This window comes from Erpetoichthys calabaricus, chromosome 6 (assembly GCF_900747795.2).
Source record: "Erpetoichthys calabaricus chromosome 6, fErpCal1.3, whole genome shotgun sequence".
Lineage (NCBI taxonomy): Eukaryota > Metazoa > Chordata > Cladistia > Polypteriformes > Polypteridae > Erpetoichthys > Erpetoichthys calabaricus.
In genome coordinates this window covers 44,813,629-44,835,985 of record NC_041399.2, presented here as the reverse complement: position 1 = coordinate 44,835,985, position 22,357 = coordinate 44,813,629, and the positions used below count along the sequence as shown (strand labels likewise).

General features: G+C 37.4%; 1 protein-coding gene across 1 annotated transcript in view; it reads left to right on the top strand.

Annotated features, from left to right (window-relative positions):
- Nucleotides 1-22,357, top strand: part of tmem68 (transmembrane protein 68) — a 122,330-nt gene that overhangs the window by 77,716 nt on the left and 22,257 nt on the right. Inside the window, exons 6-7 of the mRNA XM_028803539.2 lie at nt 9,838-9,898; nt 20,139-20,278. Of these exons, the coding sequence (XP_028659372.1) occupies nt 9,838-9,898; nt 20,139-20,278 (201 nt within the window). The remainder of the gene's footprint in view (nt 1-9,837; nt 9,899-20,138; nt 20,279-22,357) is intronic.

The window sequence follows — 22,357 nt, the reverse complement described above, 5'->3', positions numbered from 1 at the left end:
AGGCACATGAAGCATGGGTATTTTGTGTATCCAGATTTCTGTCCAAGCAGGTTCACCATCTTCAGATCTACACAAATGGACCACTGATGTTCATGATAACGGATTTTCTGTAATACGATTTTTACATTTTCATATTCTTCTTTAAGCTTTGTTGAGTGAGCAATGGGAAGAGATGCATAACGGTTACCATTGTGCAAGAGAACACATTTCAAGCTTCTAATGGAGCTGTCTATAAAAAGCCACCAGTCTTCTGGTCGATATTCTGTTAGTCCCATTTGAAGTACAATTCCTGGGATATCATTGCAGTATACAAGTTCTTTTTCTTGGTTGAAAAATGGGAGCAGCCTCTCTTCTCTTGTCCGATAGGCTATAATTTTAACTTCCGCCTTTATAAGATTTCGTTCATTAAGTCTGGACGCTAAAAGTTCAGATGCTTACTTGGACAGATGTAAGTCTCGAATCAGGTCATTGAGTTCTTTTTGGCTTAATGGTTGAGGCGTCGAAGAGCTTCCCTCAAATTCACTTCCACTGCTACTACCTGCCATACACTCCAATCCCTGCCTCTCTTCAGAGTCTGACAGTGGCTGGCTTGGTAGTCTGATAAACACTGGTATGGGAACGTCATTGCCATGTGGAATAGGTCATCTTGCTGATTCCAAATCAGGATAATCCCACAGAGCTTTCTTGTAACGATTAAAGCCTTTAATCTTTACAACACAAAAATAACAATTGTCATGGTGGTTTTTCGGTTCTCTCCATACCATTGGCACACCAAAGTTTAAACTTTTCTTTCACCTTTTGTCCACTGTCGTAGGTGCTCCACACATGTTTTGCAAACCATATGTGGAGCCCAAGACTTATCCTGGTCTCCAAGCTGTACTCCAAAATAAGCCAGGTATACTCGATGCACAAAGTCAGTGATATTTACTTCTTTGTTTTTCAACCATGTACTCTCCACAGATGTAGCAGAATACATCAGGATTGTTGATGCAGGCTCTTCTTGATGAAGTCATAATTTTTACATGTATTTACAGTTAGGTCCATAAATATTTGGACAGAGACAACTTTTTTCTAATTTTGGTTCTGTACATTACCACAATGAATTTTAAATTAAACAACTCAGAAGCAGTTAAAGTGCAGACTTTCAGCTTTAATTCAGTGGGGTGAACAAAACGATTGCATAAAAATGTGAGGCAACTAAAGCATTTTTTTAACACAATCCCTTCATTTCAGGGGCTCAAAAGTAATTGGACAATTGACTCAAAGGCTATTTCATGGCCAGGTGTGGGCAAGTCCGTCGTTATGTCATTATCAATTAAGCAGATAAAAGGCCTGGAGTTGATTTGAGGTGTGGTGCTTGCATGTGGAAGATTTTGCTGTGAGCAGACAACATGCGGTCAAAGGAGCTCTCCATGCAGGTGAAAGAAGCCATCCTTAAGCTATGAAAACAGAAAAACCCATCTGAGAAATTGCTACAATATTACGAGTGGCAAAATCTACAGTTTGGTGCATCCTGAGAAAGAAAGCAAGCACTGGTGAACTCAGCAACGCAAAAAGACCTGGACGTCCAAGGAAGACAACAGTGGTGGATGATCGCAGAATCATTTCCATGGTGAAGAGAAACCCCTTCACAACAGCCAACCAAATGAACAACACTCTCCAGGAGGTAGGCGTATCGATATCCAAGTCTACCATAATGAGAAGACTGCATGAAAGTAAATACAGAGGGTGCACTGCAAGGTGCAAGCCACTCATAAGCCTCAAGAATAGAAAGGCTAGATTGGACTTTGCTAAAGAACATCTAAAAAAGTCAGCACAGTTCTGGAAAAACATTCTTTGGACAGATGAAACCAAGATCAACCTCTACCAGAATGATGGCAAGAAAAAAGTATGGAGAAGGCGTGGAACAGCTCATTATCCAAAGCATACCACATCATCTATAAAACACGGTGGAGGCAGTGTGATGGCTTGGACGTGCATGGCTGCCAGTGGCACTGGGACACTAGTGTTTATTGATGATGTGACACAGGACAGAAGCAGCCAAATGAATTCTGAGGTGTTCAGAAACATACTGTCTGCTCAAATCCAGCTAAATGCAGTCAAATTGATTGGGCGACGTTTCATGATACAGATGGACAATGACCCAAAACATACAGCCAAAGTAACCCAGGAGTTTATTAAAGCAAAGAAGTGGGAAATTCTTGAATGGCCAAGTCAGTCACCTGATCTTAACCCAATTGAGCATGCATTTCACTTGTTGAAGACTAAACTTCAGACAGAAAGACCCACAAACAAGCAGCAACTGAAAGCTGCTGCAGTTAAAGGTCTGGCAGAGCATTAAAAAGGAGGAAACCCAGCATCTGGTGATGATCATGAGTTCAAGACTTCAGGCTGTCATTGCCAGCAAAGGGGTTTTCAACCAAGTATTAGAAATGAGCATTTTATTTCCAGTTATTTAATTTGTCCAATTACTTTTGAGCCCCTGAAATGAAGGGATTGTGTTAAAAAATGCTTTAGTTGCCTCACATTTTTATGCAATCGTTTTGTTCACCCCACTGAATTAAAGCTGAAAGTCTGCACTTCAACTGCATCAGAGTTGTTTCATTTAAAATTCATTGTGGTAATGTGCAGAACCAAAATTAGAAAAAAGTTGTCTCTGTCCAAATATTTATGGACCTAACTGTATATACTTATTAAGACAGAACTTTTTGGGTATAAACCAAGACTGGGTTGGCAAACTTATACTTTAGCCGACTTCTTTCCTCTGCAAATTCACAGCTGAATTCTGGCTTCAAAAAGTCGCTTTTATAGCATTGTAGGCCTACAAATTGAAATACAAAATGATTATATGGGATATTTCATTACCTAAGACACTGTTAAAGAGTCAAAAGACAGACCAAAAGCTATTGCATTTGTTATCACACACAAGTCGCATTGGGGGAATGCATTATTTTCATGGATGTCCATTATCTCAAAAACTAGAACCAATTCAGCAAATGTAATGGGATTTTTGAATTCAGCACCATCAAAATACCCTAAATCCGTTCAAAAAACCTTGGCACCTCAAAAAAAAATTTTTTGTAGACCTGTGAATTATTATTATTATCAGCAATTAGAATGGAGGCATAGTTCAATTGGTTGTATTTTACCCCTAGAAACCTGAACCTGTGATTTGATGGCAACAACTGACTGAAGTTTGGCACACTTCTGAATGAAGTGTGTGAGTTCCATTTTGAAGGATGCACCCAACTTTCCACAGTACTTCCCTATTAAATAGGTTTGCCAAATTTAACTGTTGGGACCTTGTTATTTTATTGCTTCTTTCTAAAATTCCATTTATTCTATTTTTCTCACTAACATTAAAATTTCAAAACCTATCCAACATTAGTTAACAAAGACTAAGAGAATTATAAAAAAACTGACAAAATGTCAGAATTCATGCTAAAAACACTCAACCTCCTTAGATAGCAGAGGCACTGTTGTCCCTCTTTGCAGACAGTTTCTGTATTTTGATTTAAAGTCAGTTTTGACTCGATGATTGTCCCAAGATATTTATAACTTTCAACAATCTCAACTGCTTGGGCTTTGATGATTGTTTCTTGTGGGCGAATGATGTTTTTTCTAAAACTGCTTTTCCAAGCAACAGATATTTTTGCAGGCATACATCTCTGGCATACGGTGGTTCATTTTGATGAATAGCAATAAATAGGTTTGATTTGTGAATATTTTATTTGTATATTTTTCATTCTTTTTTTCTTTTGATTATTTTTATTTTATTTTAGATTCCTTCAGGCAGTTGTTTTATCCTCTCTTGGGTTCAAAGGGTACCTGTATGCTCTTCAGTTTGAAGACCTGTAAATATTTTAATCAAGTGCTCTTTACAAGATTCCGTATTAAGGAACATAGCCCCGACGAGCAGCTACTTGATCTCCCTTCCTTTTCTTTACCAGTTGAAACTGTTCATCATATACTCTCACCCCCTGGCCATCATTTCAAAGGCCATTATTTCAGGGTTAACAGAGTGACTTAGAGAATAATCCAAATAAACAAATGATCAACCACTTTAGATTTGACAGGTTTGAGCCCGTATTTACCATAAACTTGTAGTTACAAAAGTTCATAGCAGCTGTACTCTTGGTTAGGATTTCACTCTTTCCTACTGTAAACTTCTCCTTTGACCCCTGCTTAATGGCCAGATACTTGTACATTGCCTATCAGTCTCCACTCAGACCTTGTGCATTTAAATAGCGCATATACTGTAGCCTGTCTTAATTAGCGTGTATGTTTTAAAATAATCATTGGGAAAAATTATATTTTTTAGACAGCTATAATCTATAGGATAAAATTTACACATGATAACCACAGAGGTGGTGGTATGATAGTGTTGTAGTGGTACTGCTGCTTCCTCGCATTTTGCATGTTCTCCTCGAACCCCTTTACATAAAAAAAAAACAGTCAGACCTGTAGTGGCCTTACAACATTAAACAAGAAGGGAAGAAGGCATAAGGCAATTTGACAGCTTGCTGACAAACATCATACAGTATCTGGAACAGACATCTCCAGGAATCCTTCCCCTGTTTATGTGTGGGGGTCCTGAACAGGACATATTAATTTTTACATCCCATCTAGAAAAGTATCAAAAGTGGAATAGTTATAGAGAAAGTCCAGACAATGTCCAACTTTACACAATATATTTCCATTTTAAATGTTTTTCATAACAGTAAATGTTTGATTTGCACAACACTAATTTCAAGTAATCAGATCACCTTTTAATGTCATATAATCATTTAACTGCTTTGCACATCCTGACTGCTGTTTTTGTTTGTGCATTTTTAAAACAAACTTTGGGGCATCCTTGAACTTAAAGAAGAGAAAATCGCTGTCAGAACCACTTTGTTATTTCATGATTAGATTAACATGAAATTAAAAAACTAGGAACTTTTTTAATGGAAAAAGAGATCTCTGCATCTACAGATATACTTTATGTGTGCAATATGGGCTGAGAAGTACATGCCTTAATCTACATCCTATTCCCCCTAAATAACGTATCTACATCCTTAAACAAAGTCTTTCAGTGGCATCACAGGGATGCTTTTTGAATATTCTGTGGATGCTGTGTGGCACTGATAGCCCGCAGGACCAAGTGCTTCAGATGTGTGAGAAGCAAACCTCATCTAATGTACTGTATTTTTCATTCTCATAAGGCTTGCTATTTAAATTGCATATTTCGATTCATTCTCTTCTGTATGTAACCAGTGGTTACTGAGATCAATGTTAAAGCTAGACAAAGAATAATAACAATTTATGCCATTACTGTTCTGTAATACATTGCAGTTATAGATCTTGACAATCACCAATTGAAAAGGCGTACAGATCTATAATGACAAGTTCTCTTTAAATAATTTGGCTAACTAGCCAAAATTAAAGAGATGCAACAATTATATTTACGTAACATAATGTCATATTACTCTCTGTGAACTATAGTGGCATGCAAATGTTTGGGCACCCTTGCTTAAAATGTTTGTTTCTGTGAATAGTTAAGTGAGTAGAAGATGAACTGATCACCAAAAGGCATAAAGTGAAAGATGTCACATTTCGTTTCAGCAATTTATGCAAGATTAGTTTATTGTTTTTGTTTTGTACAATTGTACAGTGAAAGAGGGAAAAGAGCACCATGCAAACGTTTGGGCACCCCAAGATATTTGAAGTCTCAAATAAGTTTTATCAAGGTCTTCGGCCTTAATTAGCTCATTAGGGCTATGGCTTGTTCACTGTCATCATTAGGAAGCCCCAGGTTATGCAAATTGCAAAGCAGTATAAATTCCCTGACTTCTCAAACATTGTCCCAACAATCACCAGCCATGGGCTCCTCTAAATAATTGATGCTCAAAAAGCAGGAGAAGGTCACAAGAAGATAGCATAGTGTTTTCAGATAGCTGTTTCCTTGATTTGTAATGTTATTCAGAAGTGGCAGTTAACAAGAATGGTGGAGGTCAAGTAGAGGTCTGGAAGACCAAGAAAACTTTATGAAAGAACTGCTCATTAGATTGGTAGAAAGGCAACTAAAAGCCCCTGTTTGACTGCAAAAGACCTTCAGAAAGATTTAGCAGACTCTGGAGTGGTACTACGGTGACACCAACACCTGAATAAATATGACCTTCATGGTACAGTCAGCAGAGGAAAACCTTTCCTGCATCCTAGCGACAAAATTCAGTGCCTGAAGTTTGCAAATGAACATCTAAACAAGCCTGATGCATTTTGGAAAGACCTTTTTGGACACAATGTGTAAAGGTATGTTTGGAGAGAAAAAAAGGTGCCGAATTCCAGAAAAAGAACAGCTCTCTAACTATTAAGCATGGAGATGGATTAATCATGCTTTGGGCTTGTGTTGTAGCCAGTGGCACAGGAAACATGTCATTGGTAGGGGGAAGAATGGATTCAAATAAATACCAGCAAGTTCTGGAAGCAAACATCATACCATCTGTAAAAAATAAAAAGAAGATGAGTCCTACAACAAGATAATGATCCAAAACACATCCCAAAATCTGCAATGGAATACCACAGGAGAAGCAAGCTGATAGTTTTACCATGGCCCTCACAGTCCCCTGACCTAAATGTCACTGAAAATTTGTGAATGATGGAAATAAAAATGTAATCTTGCTTAAAATAGTAAAGAAATGTGTCATCTTTAACTTTATGCCTTTTGGTGATCATTTCATCTTCTGCTCTCTTAACTATTCACAGTAACATACATATTAAGCAAGGGTGCCCAAACTTTTGCACGCTGTGAACAAGTATTTGCCCCTTCAAGATATCCTCTTTTTTGTATATTTGTCACAATAAATGGATTCAGATCTTTAGAAAAAATGCACAGTTACATAAAGGTAAGTAGAGTAAACAACAACACCATTTCCATCCATCCATTATCCAACCCGCTATATCCTATCTACAGGGTCACGGGGGTCTGCTGGTGCCAATCCCAGTCAACACAGGGCGCAAGGCAGGAAACTAACCCCGGGAAGGGTGCCAGCCCACCGCAGGGCACACACACACACACACCAAGCACGCACTACGGCCAATTTAGGATCACCAATCCACCTAACCTGCATGTCTTTGGACTGTGAGAGGAAACCCATGCAGACATGAGGAGAACATGTAAACTCCACGCAGGGAGGACCTGAGAAGCGAACCCGGGTCTCTTAACTGCGAGGCAGCAGCGCTACCCACTGCACCACCGTCCCACCCCAACACCATTTCTAAACTGCTAATTAATATATTTAAGTGGTGAAGTTGTCCAGCACCTGTATTGTCAAAGCAAAAGGTAATGTGAATTGCTGACTCAATCAGCAAACCAGTGTTAATTGAAAAGTAACATAGCCAGGTCAGATTTCATCCAGTCCTATTAAATTTAAGCCTTACTATACTGTATATTGACCCTTACCATTAGAGTGACGCAGTCAGCACAGGATTTATAGAAGGACACTGTGACTTGAAAAGATGGTGAATTTCATCAATCAGAAAAGTGTTACAAAGTAATTTCTAAGGCCCTGGCACCCATCTGCACAACAGTGAGAGCCATTATCTCTCAAACAGAGAACATGTGGAAAAGTGGTTAAACGTCCTAAGAAAGGCCAGCCTGTAAAAATTAACCCCCAGGTCTCAGGGATGATTCACTCAAGAAGTCGCAGAGGGTCCCAGAAGAAAATCTAAAGAACTGCATGCCTCTCTATCCTTAGCTAAGATCAGTGTTGATGCCTTTGTGATAATAAAGAGACTAAGTAAAAATGAGGTTCATGGGAGAGTGTCAGGGCGGAAACTTCTGCTGTTCAAGAGTAGCATCATTGCTTGTCTCACATTTGAAAAGAAACACCTGGATAATCCCCATGCTGTTTGAAATAATGTTCTATGAACAGACGAGGCAAAGCTAAAACTCTTTGGATGACACTGGCCACACCTTATCTGATGTAAAGCTAATACAGTATTTGCAGTAAGAACATTATACCTACAGTAAAACATGGGGGAGGCATTATGATGGTGTGGGGATGCTTTACTGCCTTAGGATCTGGAAGACTTTAAATAATTAAATGAAAAATTGATTTTGCACTTCACTAGAATATCCTTAAGGAGAATGTCCAATCATTTGATTTGATGCTGAAGGTTAATTCAATTATGCAGCAGGACAATGACCCAAAACAAACGTGCAAATTTACAATTTAAGAAACAAAACTGATGTTTTGGAATGACTTAATCAGCCCTGATTTGAACCCAACAAAGATGCTGTGGAAGGACCTGACATTGTGTCTGAATTAAAGTAGTTCAGCAAAGAAGAGTAGTCTAAAATTGCTCAACAGCGATGTAAAAGACTGATATCAAGTTATAGGATACATTTAGTTATGATTATTGCTTCTAAAGGTGCAGCATCCAAGTGCTGAAACTACAGGGGCATTTACTTTTTCACATGGGTAACAGGGATGTTGGATAACTTTGTTTATTAAATAAATTTATTGTATGTTTGTTCAGGTTCCTTTCTTTAATTTTGCATCTTGTCTAAAGATCTGAGGCCATTTGTTGTATATTATTATTATTATTATTGGTTGCCATTGACTTGGATTCGAGTCCTAGCGATTTGATGAATTAAAGATCTAAAAAGAAGTCAGTTTGGTGCTAGTCCGGTGAGGTGCTGCTGCATCATCCCCATGGTTGTCGTCAACGTGTCTAGCCATCTGGTTGCAGGTTGCCCTCTTCACCTGGTTCCTTCGATCTTCCCAAACAAGATGTCCTTCTCCAATGATCTCTTTTCTGACGATGTGACCAAAATAAAACAGTCATAAATTCATCATTTGGGCTTAGAGTGACATAGCCAGTTTGATCTCTTCCAAAATGGATTTGCTAGTTCTTCTGGAGGTGCACGACATGCATAGAATCCTTCTCCAGCACCAAAGCTCAAATGAGTCCATCTTCTTTCTCTCTTGTTTATTTATTATGTCCAGCTTTCAAATCTCTTAATTGCCCAATGATAAAATGAATTCTTGGACAAGTCTGTGCTTCGTTTTGAGTGTTATTTTCATGTCTTTGAATACTTTATCAACAGGCTTCATTGTAGAGCGACCTAGTGCTATTCTAAGGAGTATTTCTTCACTGCTAGTTGCTTCCATGTTTACAAAAGAGCCCAGGAGATTGAAATTCTTTACAACTTCCATTCTATCGCCTTCAAGCTCAGTTCATTGTATAAAATATGCAAAAATAGAGGATATTACTAAAGAGGCGAGGCTAATACTTTTTCACAATACTGTGATTACACAGATACAACTTAAAAATATTTTATTTCTATGAATATTCTTATCATCTCTTTACAGAATGTTGACTATTTTTGTTGACATAAAAGTACAAAATCACCACAACTCTGCATTACTTTACTCATCTGGTGGCAATTCCTCACCATTCAGCAGATGTCAGAAGTTTTGAAGCAGAAGTACTCGAGTCTGGAGAAGCTTTCAACATAGCTCATGTTCTTTTGACTAAAATTGGTATTAAATTAAATTCCCTGTTGGAATTCTCATATAATAAGACCTTTATGCATGTGGGAAAAGTCTCATTACTCTCTGACTTGGGGAAATTTGGACTCCATTAGCGTATTTTCATCTGTTGTCTTTGTACGGTACTTAGTATACAGTGAAACCTGATCATAATTGACACACTATATTACTCATCTCAGTTAAAAATATGCGTAAATTTCTTTTTATTTTCATATATTCAAAATATATGTTTACTAGTAAAAAAAAAATCAGAATTTCTAATTATACTCACTAAGAATTGTTGCTGTTTTATTTTCTTCAGCCCATCATTCCTATGTTTACACAAAATATTCGAGAAGGATTTCGCTCACTTGGAAGTATCAGTAAGTGGAGTTTATAATTTTATCTTTCGTTTTAATTTTGTGCTTGGATATGAATTGTTGTAATTGTTTTGTTGTTGCATTTAAATTTTTCCCTTTTTCTTGAATCTGATTAGTATTTATTACACATAATCACATACAATCACATAAAACTACAATAATAAAAGGTATATTTCCATGTCTCCCTGGCTGTCTGTCTGTTCACATGATGTAGCTTTACCAGAGAAACATTCTGTCTAATGTAAATTACTGATTATTTTACTTTTCCAAATTTACCTTGCAAGAGGTTATTTCAAGCTGTAAATTTCTTCATTCTTGATGGCAAAACCAATCCCTGGTACAAGTTCTTGAAACACCATCAGAGTCACAGACTTCAACATGTTTTAACTTGATCTTTCAGATTGTTTAAAGGAACAGGTTACAATGTCCACTTTGACCAAGATTTTAATTAGAAGGCTCTTTGGGAGTCAGAGGTACAGTGTTGTGATGCACTGTCTGATCTGACTCAAAATGCTTTTCTGAAAACAGAACTTTTATACACAAGCAATTTGAGTAAATAAACAAGCTCTGCACCGGTAGTGCCCTGATCCCGAGCCATGAATAAAGAATGGGACCAAAACATCCTCTGACAGCAACTTCTCCCAACCATGCATGATGGAGCACCATGCCATAAGGCAAAAGTGATAACTAAGTGGCTTAGGGAACAAAACGTTGAAATTTTGGGTCCATGGCCAGGAAACTCCCGAGACCTTAATCTCATGGAGAATGTGTGTTCAATCCTCAAGAGGTGGGTGGACAATCAAAACCCCACAAATTCTGACAAACTCCAAGCACTGATTTATGCAAGAATGGGCTGCCATCAGTCAGGATTTGGCCCAGAAGTTGACTGACAGAATGCCAGGGTGAATTACAGAGGTCTTGAAAAAGAATGACCAACACTGCAAATATTGACTCTTTGCATAAACGTAATGTAATTGTCAATAAAAACCTTTGAAACTTATTAAGTGCTTGTAATTATACTTCAGTGTACCATAGAAACATCTAAAAAAAAGATCTAAAACACTGATGCAGCAAACTTTGTGAAAATTAATATTTGTCATTCTCAAAACTATTGACTACAGCTGTACACTTAGTTCATAGACTGTCCACTGCTGACAACTAACAATAGTTCATCAATCAAAGCAATTTTTCCAAACCACTTGACTTGGAATCTGATGTCTTAGAAAACTATTTCAGCCACTACAAGCTTATTTGGCCTTAATTTTTAATTACATGATATAGTAAAATACTACTTAAAAGATGTATTTTATGTACTGTACTAAAACATGTAATTGTACTTTATTATTGCTTTTATTTTTAATTTGATGTCTCTTTACTTGATGGAATAACTTAACGAAAATCGTTTAACCTTCAAAATAGTTCACCAAGTCCATGACCACACCTGATTGATGCTTCATACATATTCTAACTTGTTCCATTTGGTTTGGTTTATAATAAGATAGATAGATAGATAGATAGATAGATAGATAGATAGATAGATAGATAGATAGATAGATAGATAGATACTTTATTAATCCCAATAAGAGAAAATTTTGAAAAAATAAATTTAATATATGAAACATTATTTGATTTAAGAAGATAATGCTGGAACTCTGAAGTTATGGTTTAGATAGATAGATAGATAGATAAATAGATAGATAGATAGATACTTTATTAATCCCAATGGGAAATTCACAAGTGATCAATAAATAAAAATAGAAAAATAAAAGTAGAAAAGTACACATACAGTCATACACGGAGCTGCTGAAAAGGTTGCCACTCTCGGCGGCGCCGGATGTATATGTGTATATGTATAGGTTTGGACCCTATCATGCTATCCATTCATTTATGCATACATTGTCTGAACACCTTCTTGATGTTTCAGCTCTGCCACCACATTTATAGCACAAATTAAAGTCAAAGCTGCAGCGCTGATTTTGCATTCCTGATGGTAATGGGCTCTCTACTGAGAATAGTTGTCTAAGCAGGAATTAATGACCACCCATTGTTCTGCAAGAAAACTTTTAACTGTGACCTGCCAAAGACTGAAGTCATAGCTCTGTGCATCCCTGCTCCTTTTTCAGTGTTATTTGTTCATTTTTGCATTTCATATCTTTTTCAGAAGGAGTCCTATGAAGTACAGTATTTTAAGCTTTCTAGTCTGAACTGCAGTTTGACATCCACTGGCTGATTCTTTTTGAGCTTTGAATATGAGTTTCATAATGGTACTCAGCTCATGTATACAGACTAAGACAATATAAGGGGAGGGAATTCTTATTAGATATGTTATCTGCCCTTGGTTAGAAATGCAGAAATTAATTAAGTAGCCTCAACTGTAACATTAGTTCTGATGTTATATTTGGGTTTACATTATCAAGGTCATAATGTAAAACCATACAGACCAAGATTGTAAGAGAGCGTGAGAAGTAAATTTACTGAAACATTGACAGGAAGAGCTAATAAGTTTACAGATTCAACATGTGAGAATTGCATGTGGGAACTGAAGAAAAATGTTGGTGGAATACTGAGGTACAAAAAGAAAATTGGATGTGCTATAACAAAGGCAGAAGATGACAGGGCAATGTGTAGAGAAGCAAAACAAAATGCTAGAAAAGCAGTTATGATACCTCAGGAAGCTATGAGATGGGATTTCAAGTATTCAGAATGAAAAAGAAGATGGAAAAACAAAAGATGGGATATATGGGTGTAAGTACTGTATGAATTTCTTGAAAAGTGCTGAAAGGAAGGGAACACTGTGATTGATAGCAATGGGATTAAAGATTCTTAGAAGAAGTAAATGGAGGGTAATGAATAGGCTAATAATGTTCATTATGAAAAATTGAAGGAACAAGGTGTAAGTTTTCAAAAGAGGATTTCACAAAAGGACTGATGAAGATAAGTATAGTGGTGAACACATCTGCAGTAGTGCTGGAAATGTTGAAGGCAGCAGAAGGTCCTTGAGTTGAATCGTTGAAGAACCTGTATAACATGATTGTGTGTGAATAGAGGGTTCATGATAATTGGAAAATAACTACATTCATTCCAGTATACAAAGGAAAGGTTGATATATAGAGTGCATGGTCAAGCTTTTGCAGCATGTAATGAAGCTGGTTGAATGAGATGTAGAAGTACAATCAGGAATCAGATGAAGGGTAGCAAAATGCAGTTTTGTTACATGCCTGGGAAGGGAATAATAGATGTGGTCTCTATTGTCACATAAATGTAGGAAAAAAATCTGGCCAGGGGTAAGAGGCTGAATTATGCATTTGTAGATCTGGAAAAGGCATTTGACAGGGTGCTACAAGGGGGTTAGGAGTGGATGACCAGTTATGCCAATGTAGGAGAAAGCACAACTAGTGGTCAGAATGACAGATGAGGAAAGTAATAGTTATACTGAAAGCTGAGACTGCACCAGGAGTCTATTTTGACATGGTCACTTTTCATGAAATGATGGAGGTAATGACCAGAGAAGTGTATGAATGATTTGCCATGGGAGCTCTTATATGCTGATTATCTAATTTTGTTGGCAAAACAGAAGTAAAACTGAAGGAGAAGATACTGAAATGAAAAAGTAGTTTGGAAGCAATTGACCGCAAGGTAACTGCTGGAAAGACAAAGTTGATGGATGGAGATGAAGGGATGATAGGGGTGGAAGAGATGGGTGAATGGCCATAACTGCATATACAGTAGAGGTACTGGGAGAAATATATATTTATAGAAAACATGTGAAAGGGATGTAGAATTCTGATGCACTAAACATATATATATAAATTGGCAATGGAGTTGTTCTGAAGAAAGTAAGTAAGTTATGCTGCTTCAGTAAAATGTAGCTGGAGATGTGGACTTGACAGTGATAGCTAGGGTCAGAGGTGCATGGAAGAAATTCTGGCAGGTGGATATTTGGAGTCTCGTAGAAGGGGGTGAAGATCAGTGCTGAGAAAAGAGAATTATACTTGATGTGGAACTGATAGGTGTTGTGCTGGGGAAAAGCAGACTAAAGTGGTTTGGGCATGTGGAGCGAAAGACATAGGGTGATTGGATGAAGAGGTGTGACATGATAAAGGTGGAGGAGAAAGGACAACAGAGTTGGAAAAAGTACTAAAAAAATCTACTCTGAAGTATTATCACATAGACCAAAACTTATTTAGGTAAAAATAAAAGTTAAAAAGCAGGCTTTAAAAGGTCACTCAAGACCTCAAGACTCAAGAAAAAGTGCAATTTAGTTACTTTATGAAAAAAAGAATGTAAATTAAGAAATATTAAAAAATTCCCATGCTGTGCATCGGAAAGCACAAGAAGAATGTACATATTGATTAATTTTATATATATATAGCTAGAAATCCACAAGGGAAAAAAAATGAATCACGTATCTTGAATAGTCTTCTATTCCTGAGCTGTTAACACTTATCAGGTAGGTGGGTGTAAGAGGGGTGGATTAGTAAGGTGGTGTTCAGAGGGTGTTGGTATTAAAGTATTTTTTATTATTTGTATGTTAAAGCCTGCATATGCTGGGTTCATTTCCAAATGTCTGTTAATGGTGCTTTCATTTGATAGCCACAAATCCACCCCCTTACAACCACCTACAGCCCCCTTCCTTATTTGCTATATTTTGCTTTTGATTCCTGTATGTCTAATCATTTTCCTCTGATGATGACACCCGATGGGTGTTGAAAGCTGAGAAATAAAAGACTACAAGGTCTGTCTATTAAATAATGAGACTGTGTTTCCATCTCTTAAACAAAGAAGTGAGAACTGATTATGAGCACTTACTATGCAGGTTAAAAGCTGTCCAAATCCGCACGACAAATGACAACACTCTCTGCCGTTTAGTTGATTGTTAGTAACCGTTTAATGCAGTTTTGTTTCCCCTTGAGTGCTGGAATCATGCTAAGTTTAAAAGTTGAGCAACGTGTCAATTTGGATTTTTTATTAGAATTGAACAAAACACCAATGGAATCTTTTCAAATACTTACTGAGGCTTACAGCGAAGAATGCATGTCTCGTGTGTATGTGTTTGAGTGGCACAAAAGATTAAGTGAAGGAAGTAAGAACGTGAAAGACAATGAGTGCGCTGGATGACCTTCCACTTCAAGAACCGAAGAAAATGTAGAAAAAACTCACCAGATGGTTCAAAAAGACCACCAACTCATTGTCCGAATGATAACTGAAACCTTAAGCATTGACAAAGATACTGCGTGGAAAATTTTGCGTGAGGATCTCAATATGAAAAACATTTGTGCCAAGGTGATCCCTACGGTTTTCACACCAGAGCAAAAAGAGTGCCACAAGGAAGTTTGCACTGACATTCTGAAGCAAGTTGAGGTGGACCCGAACCTTTTTCAAAAAGTCATCACTTGTAACGAAACCTGGATCTTCCAGTATGATCCTGAAGCAATACGAGAGTCAATGCACTGGAAAACACCATCATCACCAAGAATGAAAAAAACGCATCAAAGCAAGTCCAAATTCAAAGCCATGCTCATCATGTTTTTTGGCATGAAGGGTGTAATTTTACCAGGATGGGTTCCAGAATGCACAACAGTGAACCAACATTATTATAAGGAAGTTTTGACAAAGCTAAGAGAAAAACATCCAGAACTGTTGAAAAATTGTTTCATTCTTCATCAGGACAATGCTCCTTCTCACACACAGCACTTTCTGTAAAGCAATTTTTGACCAATAAACACATTACTACACTGGAACATACTCCATGTTTGCCAGACGTGGCACCTTGTGACTTTTTTCTTTTTCCTAAATTGAAATCGGTGCTTAAAGGAACACATTTTGAGTCAGTGGATGCAGTAAAGAAGAAAACAAAAGATGTCTTGAAAGAGACAAAAACAAATCTGCTCCATGCCTTCGACCATTGGAAAACAAGACTGCATCGGTGCTTAATTGCGAATGGGGAGTACATTGAAGGGGACAAGCATTAGAATTGTTATATAAATAAAAGTGAGTTATTGTGTTAGTCTCGTTATTTAATAGACAGACCTCATATTTTAAGGTACAGTACATGATTGATTTTCTTCCTTTGTGGACTTCTAGCTATAAATATGCAAACTGAACCGTATTACAGACCTTCGCTTATCTATAATAATAAAAGGCAAAGCCCTCACTGACTGACTCACTCACTCACTCACTCACTGACTGACTCATCACTAATTCTCCAACTTCCCGTGTAGGTGGAAGGCTGAAATTTGGCAGGCTCATTCCTTACAGCTTACTTACAAAAGTTAGGCAGGTTTCATTTCGAAATTCAAAGCGTAATGGTCATAACTGGAACATATTTTTTGTCCATACACTGTAATGGAGGAGGCGGAGTCACGTATCGCGTCATCACGCCTCCTACGTAATCACGTGAACTAAAAACAAGGAAGAGATTTACAGCACGAGTCGCACGCGGGAACGAAGGTAAATGACGTTAATTTTCGACTGTCTTTTAATACTGTGTAAGCATACATATTAACACATGTGCAATTAAACGTGTGCATTTACGGGGTGATTTCTCAGGCTTAAAAGCTCACCTTTTATCAAACGCGGGAACAAAGGTAACTGACGTTGTTCACTGTCTTTTAATACTGTGTAACCATACATATTAACACATGTCCAATTAAACGTGTGCATTTACGGGGTGATTTCTCAGGCTTAAAAGCTCGCCTTTTACTAAAAAGGTAAATGCAAAACTATTTTCAATCAGTTTATTGAAACGCTCCCGTTAAGGATTGCAATAACATATTCGCGAGATAAAAGAACGAAGTAGGGGGAAATGGAGGAAGACCCGCAAACAGCGAAGAGCAAAAAATTAATTAAACAATTGAGAACGGAGCGAGTTAAGCATACAAGCATGTTCATAAGGGAAACAAAGCACGGTGTAAAACGTAAGTTTAAATTAAGTTTATAGAAACGCTCCCGCTGCGGATTGCAATAACATATTCGCGAGATAAAAGTTTAATGAGAAGACACGAGGTATAAACGAACCACACGCCGTGGCGCAACGTTAGGGGCAACAGTTTCAACCATTCTATGATCTGCTTCTCGCAACTGAAAGACGGCACATGGCGGATGTTAGCCGACTTGCTGACCGCAACGTTAGGGGCTTCAACTATGGCGCTGACGCCACATCTCAGTGCCAACACTTTGCAGACTGTACTTAAAAGACACGCCCTCCTCACTGGACAGTTAAAAACACCAATCAAACTAACGATGACATCAAGTATTACCCAATCAAAAGTAGGAAAGGAGGCATCTTCATAAAATGCGTGTGGGATGATTTGCATGAGACGCTGCTTTAAAAAAAAAATTATAAAAATACGGGATAAATCCCGTCCAGTATTGATTCAAAACGGGACGTGCAATTTTTATTCTCAAACGCGGCACGATTCCGTATTTTAAAGGACGGGTGGCGACCCTACAGTGCCAGGTAACCACCCATACAATCAGATTGTGATTCAGACTAGGAATGCAATGAATGTAATTACCCCGATCTACATACAAGGCGAAAGTCTTGCAACATTCAAAGATGATGGTTTGGGATAAGTACACCATACAATATAAAAGAGCTTATGAAGCCTTGAACCGAAAAAAGCAACATCTCAGAGATTGTAAAAAAAAAAATAGGAGGTAATGTCGTTTTACTCGCTGTAGATTTTAGTCGAACATTACCAGTTATTCCACGACGGAGACCAGCACATGAACTCAACGCGTCTTTAAAATCCATGCTTCTCCCACGCTCGGTTATATGTCGCGTGTTCTCGGGTAGGTGCACCAAAAAATTTATACATTTAAGCATGTAATGGGCAAACAAAAAATGAGGTATACCCGAAGGCACTGCATTAGTACATAATGTAACTTTACTTCTTAAATGTTAATGTTTTACTGTTTAATAATTTATACGCTTCTTATATGTTGTTCAAATTCTTTTATCAAAATACCACTGACAGCGCAATGCACGATAACATGGAGTGAATACACCATACGCATCCGCCCACGGCTGCCCTGCTGTGCGCAGATACGAGTTGATTCTACAATAAAATAAAATAAAGATAAAAAGAGTAAAACAATCATCACCCATAAACCGTGTGTGTGTGTATATATGTGTATATATATATGTTGATATGTGGATGTGTATATGTATATATATATATATATATATATATATATATATATATATATATATATATGTAGATATGTATATATATGTGTATATGTATATGTATATACAGTGGTGTGAAAAACTATTTGCCCCCTTCCTGATTTCTTATTCTTTTGCATGTTTGTCACACAAAATGTTTCTGATCATCAAACACATTTAACCATTAGTCAAATATAACACAAGTAAACACAAAATGCAGTTTGTAAATGGTGGTTTTTATTATTTAGGGAGAAAAAAAAATCCAAACCTACATGGCCCTGTGTGAAAAAGTAATTGCCCCCTGAACCTAATAACTGGTTGGGCCACCCTTAGCAGCAATAACTGCAATCAAGCGTTTGCGATAACTTGCAATGAGTCTATTACAGTGCTCTGGAGGAATTTTGGCCCACTCATCTTTGCAAAATTGTTGTAATTCAGCTTTATTTGAGGGTTTTCTAGCATGAACCACCTTTTTAAGGTCATGCCATAGCATCTCAATTGGATTCAGGTCAGGACTTTGACTAGGCCACTCCAAAGTCTTCATTTTGTTTTTCTTCAGCCATTCAGAGGTGGATTTGCTGGTGTGTTTTGGGTCATTGTCCTGTTGCAGCACCCAAGATCGCTTCAGCTTGAGTTGACGAACAGATGGCCGGACATTCTCCTTCAGGATTTTTTGGTAGACAGTAGAATTCATGGTTCCATCTATCACAGCAAGCCTTCCAGGTCCTGAAGCAGCAAAACAACCCCAGACCATCACACTACCACCACCATATTTTACTGTTGGTATGATGTTCTTTTTCTGAAATGCTGTGTTCCTTTTACGCCAGATGTAAGGGGACATTTGCCTTCCAAAAAGTTCAACTTTTGTCTCATCAGTCCACAAGGTATTTTCCCAAAAGTCTTGGCAATCATTGAGATGTTTCTTAGCAAAATTGAGACGAGCCCTAATGTTCTTTTTGCTTAACAGTGGTTTGCGTCTTGTAAATCTGCCATGCAGGCCGTTTTTGCCCAGTCTCTTTCTTATGGTGGAGTCGTGAACACTGACCTTAATTGAGGCAAGTGAGGCCTGCAGTTCTTTAGACGTTGTCCTGGGGTCTTTTGTGACCTCTCGGATGAGTCGTCTCTGCGCTCTTGGGGTAATTTTGGTCGGCCGGCCACTCCTGGGAAGGTTCACCACTGTTCCATGTTTTTGCCATTTGTGGATAATGGCTCTCACTGTGGTTCGCTGGAGTCCCAAAGCTTTAGAAATGGCTTTATAACCTTTACCAGACTGATAGATCTCAGTTACTTCTGTTCTCATTTGTTCCTGAATTTCTTTGGATCTTGGCATGATGTCTAGCTTTTGAGGTGCTTTTGGTCTACTTCTCTGTGTCAGGCAGCTCCTATTTAAGTGATTTCTTGATTGAAACAGGTGTGGCAGTAATCTGGCCTGGGGGTGGCTACGGAAATTGAACTCCGGTGTGATACACCACAGTTAGGTTATTTTTTAACAAGGGGGCAATTACTTTTTCACACAGGGCCATGTAGGTTTGGATTTTTTTTCTCCCTAAATAATAAAAACCATCATTTAAAAACTGCATTTTGTGTTTACTTGTGTTATATTTGACTAATGGTTAAATGTGTTTGATGATCAGAAACATTTTGTGTGACAAACATGCAAAAGAATAAGAAATCAGGAAGGGGGCAAATAGTTTTTCACACCACTGTATATGTTTATATGTGTGTGTGTGTATTTTATATATATAAAACACAGCAACACTCATAACAATGACAACACAATTACATTGACAATCATGTTACGTTATTTTTAAAATGTTTCCTTTTTTTTTCATAACCTCTTTAACACACTACTTCTCCGCTGCGAAGCGCGGGTATTTTGCTAGTACTGTATATATACGTATATCAAAGCATTCTTAAAGCTGAAACAGTGCAAGCTTTCTTCATATTCTTTTTTTAAGCTACTTTAGGACTCTGAATAAACCAGAACTTAATATTCTTAACTGTTGTTATCATTAGAATACTGTATTTATACAATATATTTATGTTTGTTTGTTTTGTTTTTACCTTTATTAGAATTCTTTCGATGGCTGTATGAAAAATTTCGATTACCGATTGTACCTGTATATGGAGGGTTTCCAGTTAAATTCCGTACTTATTTGGGTGATCCTATTCCATATGACCCTAACCTAACTGCAACTGAGTTAGCCGAAAAGGTAAGACTTTTATTTACTCATTTTCTAATTTATTTTTCACAAAAAGCCAAAAAATTTTCCTGTTATTAGGCTGAATGACAAAATTTTCAAAAAACGTATAATGTTAGGTTTATTATTTTGTTTATGGGGATAAAAGTGTACCATTTCAATTTTGGTTAATCAAGCTCAATACCTTCTATTAAGTAAAGTCAATATTGTTCTTAAACCAGGGAAGATAGCCTTTTAGTACTCATAAAGAATGAACATGGAAAAGGGCCTCATAGATGTCCATTGTTTCATCTGGCACTATATCTTATAAGTTATAGACTGTTACATAAAAAAGCATATGTATGTATGTATATACTGTATGTATATGTATATATATCCCAGAATGAGGGCGAAACACGTGTCGCGTACTCTTTGCATTTATTTGACAGTAAACTATTTCAACCATATATATATATATATATATATATATATATATATATATATATATATATTCACGGCATTCGTAGTCTGAATCACAATCTGATTGTTTGGGTGGTTACCTACCAGGTAATGCTTGTGGTTGGTCAGCAAGTCGGCTAACATCCGCCACGTGCCCTCTTTCAGTTGCGAGAAGCAGATCATAGAATGGTCAAAATAGTTTACTGTCAAATAATGCAAAGAGTACGCGACATATATATATATAATATATACAGTTGTGCTTGAATGTTTGTGAACCCTTTAGAATTTTCTATATTTCTGCATAAATATGACCTAAAACATCATCAGATTTTCACTCAAGTCCTAAAAGTAGATAAAGAGAATCCAGTTAAATAAATGAGACAGAAATATTATACTTGGTCATTTATTTATTAAGGAAAATGATCGAATATTACATATTTGTGAGGGGCAAAAGTATGTGAACACTTCCACAAACATGTGTTGTGAAGAGCAGACTTTGATAGATCCCTGTTCTTTAAATAACACAGGGTGCCCACTCACACCTGATTGTCATCCCATTGATTGAAAACACCGGACTCTAATTTCATGTTCAAACTAACTGCTTATCCTAGAGGTTCACATACTTTTGCATGTATAAGTATAAGTATTTAATCCCCTGCTGAATTTGTAAGTTTGCTCACTTACAAAGAAGTAATAAAATAATAATAGTAATACATTTTATTTATATAGTGCCTTTCCCATGCTCAAGGTGCTTAACAGAAATGAAGTTGTAAGAGAAGTGAACAGTCTCTAATTTTTATGGTACTTTCATTTTAATGGAGAGAGATAGAACATCAACCAAAAATTCACAAAAAACACATTACATAGAATTTATAAATTGATTTGCATGTCATTGAGGGAAATAAGTATTTGATCCTATACAACCCAGCCACAATTCTGGGTTTCATGGATTGGCTGGGTACCCATGTTGCACACAAATTACAATCAAACAATTACAGATACTCCTGATCTCCACTCGTTATGTATATAAAGCACACCTGTCCACAGAATTAATTTATTTCATTCCAACCTCTCCACCGTGATGGGCAAGGCAAAAGAGCTGTCAAAGGACATCAGGGACAAGATTGTAGACCTGCACAAGGCTGGAATGGTTTACAAGATCATCAGCAAGAATCTTGGTGAGAAGGTGACAACTGTTGGTGCGATATGCAGAAATAGAAGAAATAGAAAATGATCATCAATCGTCCTCGGTCTGGAGCTCCATGCAAGATCTTGCCTCATGGGGTGAGGATCATCATGAGAAAGGTGAGGGATCAGCCCAAAACTACACAGGAGGAGCTTGTTAGTGATCTGAAGGCAGCTGGGACACAGTCACCAAGAACACCATTGGTAACACACTACGCCATAATGGACTGAAACCTTGCAGCACCCTCATGGTCCTCCTGCTCAAGAAGGCACATGTACAGGCCCGTCTCAAGTTTACCAGTGAACATTTTATATTTCTTCCATTTCTGAATAATTGCACCAACAGTTGTCACCTTCTCACCAAGCTTCTTGCTGATGGTCTTTTAGTCCATTCCAGCCTTGTGCAGGTCTACAATTTTGTCCCTGACGTCTTTTAACTGCTCTTTGGTCTTGCCCATAGTGGCGGAG